This window comes from Falco cherrug, chromosome 7, assembly GCF_023634085.1.
Source record: "Falco cherrug isolate bFalChe1 chromosome 7, bFalChe1.pri, whole genome shotgun sequence".
Taxonomy (NCBI): domain Eukaryota; kingdom Metazoa; phylum Chordata; class Aves; order Falconiformes; family Falconidae; genus Falco; species Falco cherrug.
In genome coordinates, this window is record NC_073703.1 from 22,882,960 (window position 1) to 22,897,609 (window position 14,650).

Sequence of the window (14,650 nt, forward strand, 5' to 3'; positions counted from 1 at the left end):
TACTGCTCTGTGACACGTTTACTATAATAGAGTTGCTAACATTTTAGTGGGGTTTTTTTTGCAGTCAGCTTTTACAGTCATGCTACTACGTAATTTTAATTTTCCAAGATTAATAATTAGCTTTCACTGTTATGGAAATATTAACAATCTTGTCCTGGTTCCACACATAGATCCAATATAACTAACTAGACCTTCTTGTGATACACGCTCAAAGAATGCTGTTCAGCGCAGTAAGAGATCACCTGTCGCTTCTTGATCGGCAAACGAGACTGCATATGTTAAAATACAAGACTTAATGATCACTTAATGCTTTTTCACAGGAGTTCCATTCAGAATGCTCTGAGCATAAACCAAAGCTGCGTAATGAGAAAGGCTGCCATCTGAAGGACCCTTACACTGTTACTGAATAGTTTTGCTTATTAATTTGGCATCATTCATTGCAGGACTAAATGAACAAAAAATATAGGGAGTGGAAGCATGTAATAATTATTATCTTCAATACTTATGCAAAGTCAGTCCAAATTAAGATGATACATGCCCTACCCCTCTCTGGAGCAGCTGACGATAGCCATCAGAAGGAAAATTCACTTGTCCCTAACCAAACCTATGCTGAAGAAAATCCACCTTTCTCGTAAAAACTGCTACAGACTCAAGTCTCAGAGCAAATTTACCTTACTAGATACAGGAACCTAGGTGCTCTTGACCTGCTAGCTCAAAATGGGCAGGAGTAATGCTAGTCCATAGCTTTTAAGAAATGTCACTGCAAGGCCTATGCTAATATGAATAAATTTGTCAGAGGTTCTAGCATATTACCACACAGCTAAATAGCTTCTTGACAAGGTTGTCAGGCTCTTACCTCAATGACAGAATACGTGGCCAGAGGTAGTACACAACTGTACACATTACACACACTTCAGATTTTAGCTGCCAGCTCAGTAAATTCTCTGCAAAATGACTTTTCAAAAGCTCAGAAGAGGATGTTGGAGCACAACAAGCAATTCTGAAAAAGACACTGTTTCCCACTGGTATCAGCTTGCAGGGGGGAATGTCTGCTTTAAAATTTAGTGCACATGGGGGCACTAAAGCACTCCATATAAAAAAAAAATAAACAAAAACCTAACACAGAATTAAAAAAAAAATAATCTGTTAGCAGATACAACAAACGTTATTTTCCCAGGAAGGTTTTCAGACAGATGAACCACTGCAGTTGAATATCTTCAGAAAGAGTGGAATGGTGAAGGCTGGCATTCAGCCTGAAAGATTCAGTGTGGAATTTTCTTAAATGTTTATTCCCAGAGATCTGCAAGGACTCCAGGCCATTAGGAAGATGGCCTTTCTTGTATGGGCTAACTCCTGAATACTGTGCTACAGTATCTGCTGGCCACTGTCACCAGCAACCCCTCCCTCCAAGCAAAAGTGCTTCCCAACCCACAACTCCACTGTGGCCTTTCTGCTCAGTTACAAAGAAACATTAACACATCAACCCAGCAACACCGAGCAGCTTACCCTGACACTGCACTTGGACCTAGACTTTCCCACAGCGTTATCATCTGCAATTCAGAAAAAAAGCTAACAAAAAATCCAGAAAAAAAGTTTAAAAAGCCAGAAACATCATTTCAAGTATACAGGAATTTACCTAACAGAAACTGGTTTATATTATTTTCCTTCTATTATGACCAAATTTTAGTTCTACCAAAGCAAAGTGGCTATGCAAAGCCAAGAAACGATACAAGGCTACAGTTTAAACAGGACATGTAGTAACTGGATTTGCATATTTCCCAACCCAGCCATAAACCATCTTTCCTATAACTTAAATGGTCTACACAGTAGTCTTAAGAAAAAAAAAAGAACACAACCAAAGAAAACCCCCAAACCAACACCACTTCGAAACCCGTTGGAACTCTGTGTTTAATAGGAAAGCTTTAAAAAGAATCTGTTTAGCTCAGCACTGCTGATGAAAGTGAACAACATTAGACCACATCCCTCTTGGGCTGCGAGTTAAGTTAACCAAGGCTACAGCTCTGCTTTGTGAATTGCTCCGCAGCAGCACTATCATATCCCTTGAGTAGAAGCGGAAGATCCATCTATGGAGGCAGACCAAAGTCTAAAAACATTTACAAAGAAACTGTAACATGAGAGCTGAAAATCAGTAGGACTGCTTTCCTTAAAGCAATTAATACTAAGGAGTAAACCCATTAAGACTGAGGGGATAAGTTGTGGTTTTGCTATTGTTCAGAAGGGGTCTGCCTCATTGTTGCTCAGGAATTCAAAACTACATCAGTTTCAAATCTGTGCCATGTACTTTTATTTTTTTAAAAGAAAAAATGAAGAATGGTTATATTGTTTTGATTTTCATCACTAAAAATATTTCATAAGCACTAAATACTATGACTGCTACAATGCTACCAATTAGCAGCTCCATTACACAATAAGGGATAAAAAGTAATACTAGCTGAGCATAAAACTCCCAGCTCCCTGCTTGGGTTCAGAGGGCAAAGCCACCACCAGAAGTTCTTTACAGGTCTAGAGTCCCCCTTTCAGGTATCAGTAATGCTACACAATGACATTCAGCTATGCCTTTCAAATAAATAATTAGAATTTTTTTTTAAAAAAAGTTACACTTTAAGAGATACAGTCCAGTATACTGATCCACCCCATCACCCTCATTTCTTCTAAAAAGCTCCACCTACACACATCTTTCAGTAGGAAACAGATTCTATTCTGCCAGCTACTATCAATCTCACAATAACTCTTTCTTCCATGTTCCCAACTTACTTGATTTCGGTACTCCATTGTTTAAGCGAGAAATTGAGGGCACTCGGTTGGACTGGTGCAGGTTGGGAAGCTGCTTGTTCTCCCACCAGGTCTGTAGGAGAAGTCTCCACAGCTAGAATATTTCTAGCTCTCTCTGCTGAAGCATTTTGACTTAGGACACTCAAATCTATGTTAAAAAACAAAACAAAACACACACACAAAAAAACCACACACGCACCAGAGACAAAGAGAGAAAGAAAAATAGGTAAAACTTTCAGTAAGTATAAGAATAGTAGCTATATGAAGTCACATAGTACTAAGACTGCTAGTAACGTAGTTAGGGTTTTATTTTAAATTGCAACATAATTTTATTAAATGCTTTTTTCAAAAGAACTTTAAAAATAGCACAGTTTTCCTCAGTGAGCTTTCACTGTAGCCACATACTTCTGATAACAGGCCTTGTGTGACGCTCATGAAGTATTATTTCACGAGTGATTTACAATCAATTAGCCAATACTGATTCATCTAGCTTAAGCAGCTATAAAGCCATATAAATTAAGATAGATTAATAATATTAATCCACAAAACCCCTTTGTAAAACAAGCTCAGGTCTATCAGAACTCCTAATTCAGGAACAGTGTCACAAGAACACCGTGACACAGCTTTCAGGCTGTGCTTCATCCTACAAGTGACGCTGCTGCCGCAAGTCAGTGAGCTTTAACAGGCCTGAGCCAGCGCTGTGCACACCCAGCCTGCGCCCCCGGAGCCAAGAACATTGGGGCGGGCGCCGCAGGCCCACCGGCACGGGGGCACCGGCTCAGCCAGGACTTAGCAGCTCTGGCTAAGCTGAACACAGCTGTACCTGAACCCACCAGCCCAACCCCTGCGCACCTCGGCCACGCTGCAGGTCCGGGACAGAGCCATGGGGACGTGCAGCCCCGGCCTGGCACTGCACACATGCCAGCACACTCACAGCCTTTGAACAGCTCCACAGGAACCTGCCAGAAACCCGCACTACCCCTCAGCCAGAGCTAAATGTCCAGAGGATCCCAGCTGATCCAACAGAGCTCACCAGGCCTCCAACATACCACTGTCCAAGACATGCTGTAGGATCTGTAGTGCAATGTTACCTCAGCATTCCCGTTATCCTGGATAGCTTGCTTTCTCCCTCACCCCTCCTCCAGCAGGCAGAGGGAATAGGAAACACGGAGTACGGAATACACTATGAATAGCAAAAGCACTGTAGAGAAGCCTGAAGTGGTTCATGGGCTTCTACAAACCCTCTGAACAGGCAAGTTAAAAACAAGCTCAAATGTAATTTTCAGACTCTTCTCCATACCATTCACAAAGTACAGAGTAAATTAAAAAAAAATGTTGAGGACACTGATGCTTGATTCAGCAGTTACATTAGAAAGTAACACACTGGATGGGCTTCTGACTTAATTCTCTGCATGAAGGGAAAAATCCTGGGAAATCACAATACCCTGTTTTATCACTGGTGAACCTTCCAGTCATTGTTCTGAGGATCACTTGGCACTAGCAGCCAGACCATCCCTAAGCAAGCTCTACCCCCCAGTTACTCAGCAGCTGGTTACTTTTATTTAGCCCATATTGAAAGTTAGAGGTAAAGACAGAACATTTTGTGATACAGAATATCAAATATAAAAAACATCATTGATACTACAAATCTATCAAACCCTTGAAAAATGGTATCTGAAAGAGAAGTGTATCATGTCATCTTCCAAATACAGGTATAAATTACACTGTCTTGATTTATTTCATGAACAGTGCTGATAGAAACTTCTTCAGTGCCTTATGAGCCCAACTAAATTCCAAATTCTTTTGGACCTTGACTGCTTGAGCAGAACAAAATTCACCTAAGTTAGATAAAACTAACTTTTGATCATGTTCACTGTCTAATAAAGGGGAAGGATAATAAACAGGTTTCCACAAAAGAAAAACAAACCACAAAACACCAAACCAAAAAATGAACCACCCCGAAAAAAGAACAAACCAATCCCTGTGCCAAACAACACGTGGGCACCTAACCCCAAGTTGGAATACTAACATTCCGCTTTTGTACTTACAGCTTGTTTCCTCTTCTACCCGTATGATTTGACAGGACTACAGAGTCTCTTTATAGTATGGTCCAGGTAAATTAATTGCTCAAGAGCTGAATTTGTAATAAATGCATTTCCTCCAGCAGGCGTGCTTATCAGTCTGGCCGAATTTTCTGACTTCCTGAGGTTGCTCGTTGTACGTGAAACGCCACTTAGACCAGCCAGCTGACTGGTTAGAGGTACAGACTATGCACCAGATACAGCACAGCAATATAATGTGGTTGCTAATGCAACCACCACAAAAAAATTACCTTGTTTTTCAACTTACTTCAAACCAATCTCATAAATACATCATATACCATTTTTTATTAATGCAAATTAAGAGCTGAGGAACAGCATAACTAAGAACTGAAATCATAAAAACTACATTAACATTCAATCAATTCCAAGAAAAAAAAAATCCCATATGCTATGAAGAATGAATCATTTGACTTCCACAGTAGTAAGGCAGCTTCATGACAAATCTTACAGATTCATTTTTGTAACATCGGCTTTCCCACAACCCACTTGAAAAAGTATTTGAGAGTATTTTTCACTACCTTGAATATTCTTAAAAACTTGTCAAGCCTGATCCAAAAAGCAGTACCTTAGCTTTACCTATATTCCAGTTAGTCCAGATTTCTAAACTGGGGCTGGGGAAACACCACAGGGGGACAGGACAAAACAGGCAAGACTACAGTGAGCAATTTTGGTTCTAGACTGAAGACAGACTGCTTGCCCATTTAAAACACTAGTGGTAGCATCTGTACTCAAGCACTAAAGCAAAAGAAACCAATTTCTATGCTCCAGTATAAAGCACATCATTGAATGTGTATTTACTGGGGGTGGGGTGGGGGGTGTGACACAACAAACCAAACCAAAAACAAGACACATGTTGTAGTCATCAACATGGAATCAGAGCCTTAACAGCCCCCCAACTCTACAGGAAACTTTTGGAGTACTTATTTAAAAATGAAGAAACAATCATCAATCACTCTGGGTCTTCACTCTTTTTCCCCAGAAGAAATCCCAACACTTCAGTTTATGGTAAAGTCATTATCGTGACTTGTCCTCAAAAATGAGATACTCTAGATGCAGTTTCAAGTTATACATAATGCAGTTTAACTGCAGGCTGCCCCTTAAATGGATGGGTCTACTCAGCCCATGCAATTTATCTTGACATTCCTTGCTCTGGGTTTAATAATAATTGAATATTTTTTACAATTTACACAAATTGGTTCAGCTTGCTGATCTGCAAACCCCCCAGTGATTTAAAAGAAAGGAAAATATCCGATCAGTCATCTAAAGTGACTGGATTACAACTGCTAGATGCAAAACAGGAGTGAGGGAACAGTACCTACGCAGACCGCAGTGACAGCGGGTTAATTTTACATTGTTCCTACGCTCTGAGGGAAGCAGCACAAACACGAAAGAACAGAGACTTGGGGCCAAGTTACATATTGCGGTTGGTCTGATCCAACAACCTGCTGCCAAGAGGGCGGTCCTGCCTGCTCCTTTACACTGCCTTCCTGTATGTAGCTGCTCTGCCTCATTATTGCTATGACTTGTTCCCTCCATTCCTTCCATCAGTTCTGGAAGTCACCTGACTGCACAGTAAATATATTCCGCTCATTAATCTAGCCGAAAAAAAAATTCACCTTCCTTTCTGGCTAACTTTTGACCTCAACGAACTCAACACAGGGTCAGACAAACACCACAAAATGCAAAAAGGTGGACTACATAGCAGGGAGTGAGAGGCTGAAGGTAGGAAGGCCAATGTTTGAAAGAGCAAAAGCCTGCTGCCCTTTCCAACGCCTGCAAGCCGTTACATCTTTGTACACAGACACATACATTCTTGCTGCATATAGCTTAACAAGCTGCTAACCAGGCTGTCTGCTGCCAGAAAGGTGGTGCCAAACCACCCCACTTCACGTTACCAACAACTCTCGCAGGCTGATGCTGGTACTCACCTGCCCCTACAGCAAACCACATCAGGAAGCTACCCTGGCCAAAAACCAACCTGGAGAAAAACTTGTTTCCTGCTGGCTGCACTCCCTGCGCTAGTGTAAGGAAGGATGAGATTAGCACCAGTGCTACGTCAAGGGAGAAAGCTGGGCATTTCCTTAATTAGTGACTAGCTGTTAGACTGGGATAGCTGAAACATCAAGCTGAGCCCCTATGAAAACACGTACTCTGAAGCCAGCTGCGGTTGAGCAAGCAGCTACAAGCAGACTGCTCTCAAATTAAAGCAGTAAACTGGGTTAGAGGACAATACTGCAGCATGGGACCTGAACCAGGGGAGGGGCGAGAAGGGTGGGGAAGACAACAGCTTAACATTTCTGGTTTTACAGTATAAGCAAATTGAAATGAACAAAATATAAAATCTGTTGATGAAATATGTCTGACCTCAAGACTCTGTTTAAACCCAAGAGAGTTTTACTAATGTCTAACTTGGCACAGAACAGGATTTTACTCAGTCTTATTTATGGGTAACAAAAATAAGAAGCAATCCATTTCTGTAATGATTCAGGAATAAAACAATTCAGAAGTGCTCAACCAGTGTTATTTGCAGAATACAAGGTAATTCTGCAAAAATGCAGAGCAAGTTTGCACGATACAGTGACACATTTTTATAAAACTCTTGATGTCAGTCTAAACTTACATTTTGCTTGACTACAGATTATTACTGAGACTGAATTTCACTTCTGTAGTATCAGTGCAAAATGTCTTCCCATTTTAAAAGACAGGAAATTTTCATCAGTCAGATAGATTCACCACACCATACTTTTTTGGGAACAAAGTGTGGTAATTCAGAATGCAAAATACACCTGTTCCCATTAAAAACTCGTTTACATCTCAGGATACTTAACACAGTAAGCTTTTAAGATACTGCAACTACTGAAAGACAACGATCTAACCTAAACTGTACTTTGCAACTTAATGAAACTTAGTCATAAGACTACTTCATTTTACTTCATTTCTAAAAATCTGTTTTTAAAGAAACCAACAGGTTTCATAAGACATGAAATCACACATAAAATTACACTTACGTTAAATAATCTTAGCATCATTAACATACACAAAGTTTACAGAGTTACTTGATAACAAGTGACAAAAGCTTCCTAAGACTGTTCTCTACCCCAGTGCTATGCTTGTACTGATTAACTGACACTGAACAGAAACATGCATTCTGATTATACTTAATTTTTCAACGTACCAGGGTTGTCTTTGGCAACAAGACCTTTGGAAAAATCACTTGGTGTAGGGGAAGTTCTGCTGTCCCTTTTTGCTGCGTCAAGGTTGTTACAATACTCCCACCTCTTCTGTTGAAGTTCTTGAAGCCAGTATGTCATATCCTGACGAGTTGCAGCCTACAACACAAAGAACCAGAGCGCTGACAAGATCACTGCAAGTCTTTGGTATATGAATACAGTAATTCCAAGTGCAATAAAAAACCCAAACCAGATAATTAGCAAACCAGCAAGGTATCATCACCCCAAACCAGCATGATTCAAAATAACCACCAACGTACTAGGTGCACCTTGTGCAAACATAACATCCCTTACTTTCATGCCAAATCCATTTTCCATTAGAAGTAGTCCCACTTTTTTTTCCTCTGGTTTTATACTCAAACGTAAGAAAATACAGTAGTATCATCTTGTAATTTTACACAGTGTTATTTAAATATATAACTACAAATCTACATTATGAAAAAAAAAGTCACACACACACTCAGTAAGATTCCCATTTTCTTTTTTTTTACTTGCTTTACTACCAGCAGAAACCAACAAATTAATTAGGCACTGTAATGCCTCCTACATTAATGACTAAATCTACATACTGTTATTACTCGATGATCCCACGAGCTAACTAACTTCTACAGAAAGGTCATATTTAACACCAAAAAGCCTAACAAGAATATTTAAACTACAAGCCTACAGTTGTTAGCATAAATAGGTAATAAGTGAGCTAGAACTCAAACCCATCTTTAAGCTTCAGTAAGAACCACAGCTGTAAGAGTCATTTCAAAGTGTGTCAAATGACAACCTACAAGTATCAACAAGAGAGTAAGTGATGGTAACTGACACTGCAGGTGCTCACTTGGAAAAGTCATTTTTATTCCAATATACACTCTCAGCTGCCACTCTAGAACAAGCAGCTGACACCAGCTGATACTAGCATGTTCACCGTAGTACACCCTACGCTCGGAACAAGATGTTAACACTTGTTAAGAGACACCCACCTAAGTCCTTCAGCTTGTAACCACACAGAGCGCTCACCTTTCAGCCAGTTTTCCTCCTGCCTTCTCCCAAACTGTTTAGTGGCATTATCCATGAAAAACCCTCATTACTTGGGCAAATGACTGTGTTTACCCTTTGAAGACCACTTCAAATAGCTTCCTGTTGCCTTTGTCACCTCGGAAGACGGTACCTGTCCAGGGTATAGCTGCAGAAGAGTGAAGAGCAGCAAACCACACGGATTTCCTTACAAAGGAAGTACAGCAAGTGCTGCGTAAAGCACAAATGGCAAAAATTAGTCTTCAGTTTTGATCTGAGAACACTTCTTGTCTAGTCAAACTAAAGATCCATTTACCACCATATTTTGACCCTGAGAGCAGCTAATTACAAGACAGCACAGGCTATGTGGCAAACAAGAACTGATGCTTCCCTGGGTGGTCCCTCTGGCTCAGCAATCTGCCATCTTAGTGTTCAGCAATCACAGAGATAGATTTTTATTTTACAATTTGGCTTTTTTTATCCATATAAAGTTTAACACCCGCAACACCTGACAGCAAATGGCTCTGAAGTGCTGTGTAAGGAAGTTAATCATAAAACAGACACAGTTACTCCTGTAGCTGCTGCTCCAGTTCGTCTCAGTACATCATACATGGGAAGACTTAAGACACATAAATAAACATTCGTAAGTCAAATCAAGTACTGAAATAAACCAAATAGTGATGCAAGAGGACACTGTAGGCTCACTTTTCTCAGTCGGTAAGAAATGCATGTAAGCAAGATATTTCTTATCTGAAATAGGAATTAGTTTCCTTTAATCTTGATTGCTCACAGGATACTGGAGGAAAACATTTCCTTCATTAAAACAAAAGAAAAAAAAAAAGACATGGGACAAGAATAATTTAGAAGTGTCTAAGATGTTTCTCACGAAGCGTCAAAGAACTGGACGCTGGGGAACATCAATCCACACAGCCATCACTGTTAGTTTAGGGCCACAGCAGCAAGCTGAAATCTACAGCCTCCGGTCACTTGCTGCAAAGAGTAAACATCTCCCCTTTTATTTCTAGCACAAACGTATTTCCTTTGGAGTTTTATCCAGTGCCAAGCCTTCATTTCTGGTAAATCTGAGGGCCTATATTCCCTTCACCTAGACTTGCACACAGGCCTTGTAAAGCTATGTTTTAGTGTGCTCCAGCAAAAAACCACGAAGAATTCAAAGTTTCCACTAACACAGAATGTGACACTTCAGTGGTTGGCTTCACTACCACAACCCAACTAATGAGGCAATTCACCTGGGGTCAATCTAGGTCATACCTGCAATGAACTTCTGCTCATCACTAGTTCAACATCATAAGCCTTTTTCACAATTTGTCCCATTATGCTCTCCCCAATAGTCTTCAGAAAACCATTAATTTTTTTTTATTGGAGTTGCTCCTTGTTGTTTTTAAATTCCCAGTTGCCCTAGTTCTCTGCTGAGCAGCACATATGCATCCTCAGTTTACAACTGATGTCATTGTTACACGTTGATTGGGTCATTAGCAGCTATGGTCCTTCAACTAAAACAGGAAAGCAGAGCAGAAGTTTCTCCCTCCCCTATTTTAAGTAGGTTTCCCAAGAATTATTTGGTACCCTGCTGTTCCACCCTGCCTGTTACTTTGCCTTCCTTCTTTCACATACACAGTCTTCCTTCTCGTATGGAGTTTTCCACTCCCTCTGAACAGTTTTTGCTGAATGTATATAGCCATCTTCCTTATTTCACAAGTACAAGAGTGTCCTGAGAATCTCTGTTAAGATACTTCTTGATTAAACAAAATTAGTCTTTGAAGCTTGTTGTTTAAAATGGACCTTTTTTTAAACCACACACAGAATTATTTTAGGTCTCCCTTTCCCCCTACTCCTAAACAAAAGGCAAATTTGCAAACATTTTTTAAATTCACTTTACGCATCAAAGGAAGGAACATTTCCCTGCTTGCCCTATTTCTCATGGCTTCTCTGAGTATTTGGCTTCTGCCCACCACGAGAGACAGAACATTTAACTAGGTGCAACATTGCAATCTCGCAAAAAAAAAAAATATCCTTATTTGTACTAAACTATTGTGTGGCTCTGCAGTAAGAAAGAACATTAGCTAGTCATGTTTTAATGGAGGCATTTCTGCAAGAAGAAAAACGACCATGTTATCTGAACTGGTGAGAGATAAGGAATTATTTTTGTAAACTTACAGACAACAGCAGCAACACTATAAGTGAAAAGCCAGAGTCCCATGTATTTTTTAACATAAGTGATGGAAAATCATTTTAATTTACTTAAAACCATTCCCCTATATTCTCCCACTAAGGATCCTGCAGGAACTGATGCACACATGGCAAACAGAAGAATTACTTGGGAGAAAACAACTACCCACTGTCATCCTCTACCTGGACCCGCTAGTGGAACACAGATGCCAATATTAAACAATTTCAGGAAGAGTCCAAACAAATGCAACAAGCAGACCCACCATTCTGAGCTAACTTGTGAACATTCTTATCTCAATCCTCTTCTGAACACGAACAAACTCTCCCTCAAGCTTTTTTGTGAAAAGGAACATCACCAAAAAGTTTGCATTTCTCAAGATTTACTAATCCTGCTACACTCAAACAGCAAATTTGGAGCCAGATGGCTTTTTTTTTTTTTTGGAGGGCAGCCCAATTTAATTAAAGCATTGCAACCACTAACCAGCAAAGTAAAAAAAAAAAAAAAAAAAAAAAAAAATCAGCTCCAAAACACCTTTGCTGCTGAGCTACCTTCTAAGCTGAGTCAGGCCCTAATGGTGTTTGGTTCTAAGGCAATACTGCTTGAGCTCGAGCACCCCGTTATTAATCACTGCCACATCCTTAAAGATTATTGACAAATTAGAGTAAAAGCTCCTAAATAATTCTGATTTCAGCAAGTTTGGTGCCCAATACTTTCAAGGATTTGGGCTCCAAAATCCGCAGTGTCTGGAATGCTTACCGCTTGGCAATAACCCAGCAAAGTTTTTTTTCTTTAAGAACTCTGTGCAATTTCTACTCCCCTCCCCTCCCAACTCACCACTGTTCACAAAGAAGTTATCCACACAAGTGGCTAGACACACAGTCTACCATCAGTGGCCAGCATTTCTTTGTTTCAAAAGCAAGTGAGCTGTGTCAGCACAAGATGCTGCTTTAAAAATAAATGAGAGATGGGCCCCTGTGTTCATTTACATGTATTCATAATGCTAATGCTTTTCTCCCTTAATGACAGACCTCACTGTGCAAACATTCACTTGTCTGTATTACCAGCATTCCACGTTACAGCAAGTATTTGCAGGATCGGGCCCTTTCCATGAAAATATTCTCAAACATATTCTATCTGTAATTTTCTCTGCTCCTTTACCTAAAGTGACGGCACCAGTTACATATTTTAGATGGAAAAGCTTTTTACCCACAATTAGCTTCTTCTAATGTACTTAACTGTTGAAAATACATAGAAAAGCTATAATCATGCAAGTGTCAGGTTGGTTATCTACGTTTCTAAATTATAAACGATTTGCCTTATTTGCTGTAAAGGCTACCGTACATTTTCCCTGAAATCATCATCACACTGAGAAAAAAACCTAAGTATATTGTACAGTCCTCAGCTCCCATTAAATGGCAAAGACTGAGCAATTCAGATGATGGAATCATTACATTAGCAAAAAACTGAGGCATTATGAAGAAATAATGCATTCCTCAACAGCACCATCATTTCAATCCAGAATTCCAGTTGCTTATTTCTTGTTGCTCCTCTCAGCTTATAATACTGAATGGGAAAGACCAGATCACAAGATCTGGAAATTCTGAACAAGCGGCAAATTGAGGAAAAGAAGGCATGTGAGTTTCAGGGCAAAGACTACATTTGACTTGACTCCTTATGCTCAGTGTGTAATGTTTTCTTGATAGATGAAATCACATTTCAACAGGAGCTAGATCAGTCAGGGGGGTGGGTTGTTTTTTGGTTTTTGTTGGGGTTTTTTTTAATCTAACATCTGGAATTCATTCTGAATTCTGAGTCTACCTAATTTAGCTGGAAGATGTTTTTAAAGGCCTTAAAGAACTATTGTGTGTTGGGTAGAAGAAAATTAATTCCAGCTGCGAAAGCCTTATCCCTTGTTAAATCACACAGCCACAAAAGGCCAGTTGGTCCTCCAATATCCCTCAAAATTTTCATTAATTCCTTATTTATTATATAAACACCTATAACATAATAGCATTGTTATGGGCAATCACTTGACCACTTTAGGGCAAGCATCATAACAACATGAGAGGTAGAAGATTTTTTTTTTTTTTTCCCCCCTGCTAATTACAGAAATTACTTTGACTGCCTTAACTGGCACCTTTTCTCAATATCCTTAAGGGAAACATGAAGAGAGCTCCAATCCATTCAAGTTCTTTCCTAGAGAATATGGGGGGGGGGGGGGGGGGAATTAATACAAAAAGCATGGGCCGAACAGTAACATCAGACTAAAAAGATATCAGGAAAAACCTGCAAAAGGAAATTCCCTGTTCCTTATGCTTGTGCGTCAGCGTTGAGTAGAAGAATTTTATCCTCATGACTGCAGAAGACACCCATGGCTGCTGCCAGAGTACCGTCTGACAGACCAGTTACTTATTACACAGGTGGCATATACTATTTCCTACTATAGTTCTCATCACGAGGTGCATGTTTCTCAAGAAAGACCCTCCTATTCAAAAAGAATCCTCAAAACAGAAAGTGCATTATGTATTTTCTTGCAGGTTTCCCCACAAAAATCACTAGATACCAACCAAAACCGAACAAAAACCCTCTAGCTATTAAAAAAATATCAAAGCTTACACTGAGTCTGCAGTTTTAAACTTCTGTAACATAAACACTTGGGCTATAAAGGCAGATTCACAGAGAGCAATAAAATCTTTCGTTACAGCAATACGAAGAAAAAGGTAGGGTTTACACATGAAGGCATGCAGAACTGCCAATCACGTTGCTTTTCCTTAACCAAATATAGTTAAAACTATTATCATATTAGTTTTCCAGTTAATGTGCTTATTCTTATATACATATATAAGAATATATACTTATAAGGTATGTTAATGATTCCCTATTTTGCCAACCATTCATTTTTACCAAAACAGAATACCAAAGAGCTTTATAAAGCCGTCCTCTACCATCGTGTATTGCCGGTGCTCAGACCGTCACCGTCGGCCAGGTGTGCAGAAGACCCTTCCCAACAGCAGGGACCCGGCAGTGTCACTCGGGTGACTTCACGGATCGCACCCTGACGCCAGGGCCGCGCTAGCAAGGTCCATCGCCCGCGGCCGGTGCGCAGGCACGGTGCCTGCGGGGAAGCAGCAACGGGTGCTCGGCACGGTATGGCCCCTCTCCACCGAGCGCAGGCGGCTTCCCGGGGTCCCACTCCCAGGCGCCCCGCTCCCGGGGGTCCCGCTGCGGGAAGGGCGCGGCAGGACCCGAGCGCCCGGGCCGGGTCGGGAGGCGGCGGGCGGGGAGCGGCCGCCACACGGCACCTTTCGGGGTGAGCACCCCAAAACCGA

The 14,650-nt window shown here is 40.5% G+C and overlaps 1 protein-coding gene across 2 annotated transcripts in view; it reads right to left on the reverse strand.

The window, feature by feature from the left end:
• Positions 1-14,650, reverse strand: part of TBC1D2B (TBC1 domain family member 2B) — a 37,119-nt gene that overhangs the window by 21,685 nt on the left and 784 nt on the right. Inside the window, exons 1-3 of one of the 2 annotated variants that reach the window (XM_055715993.1) lie at positions 9,134-9,279; positions 8,071-8,224; positions 2,776-2,941 (exon numbers count right to left, since the gene is read on the reverse strand). In XM_055715993.1, the coding sequence (XP_055571968.1) occupies positions 2,776-2,941; positions 8,071-8,206 (302 nt within the window). In that variant the 5' untranslated portion in view covers positions 8,207-8,224; positions 9,134-9,279. Of the gene's footprint in view, positions 1-2,775; positions 2,942-8,070; positions 8,225-9,133; positions 9,280-14,650 lie in introns of those variants that run through there. The other variant, XM_055715992.1, reaches the window with a different exon arrangement.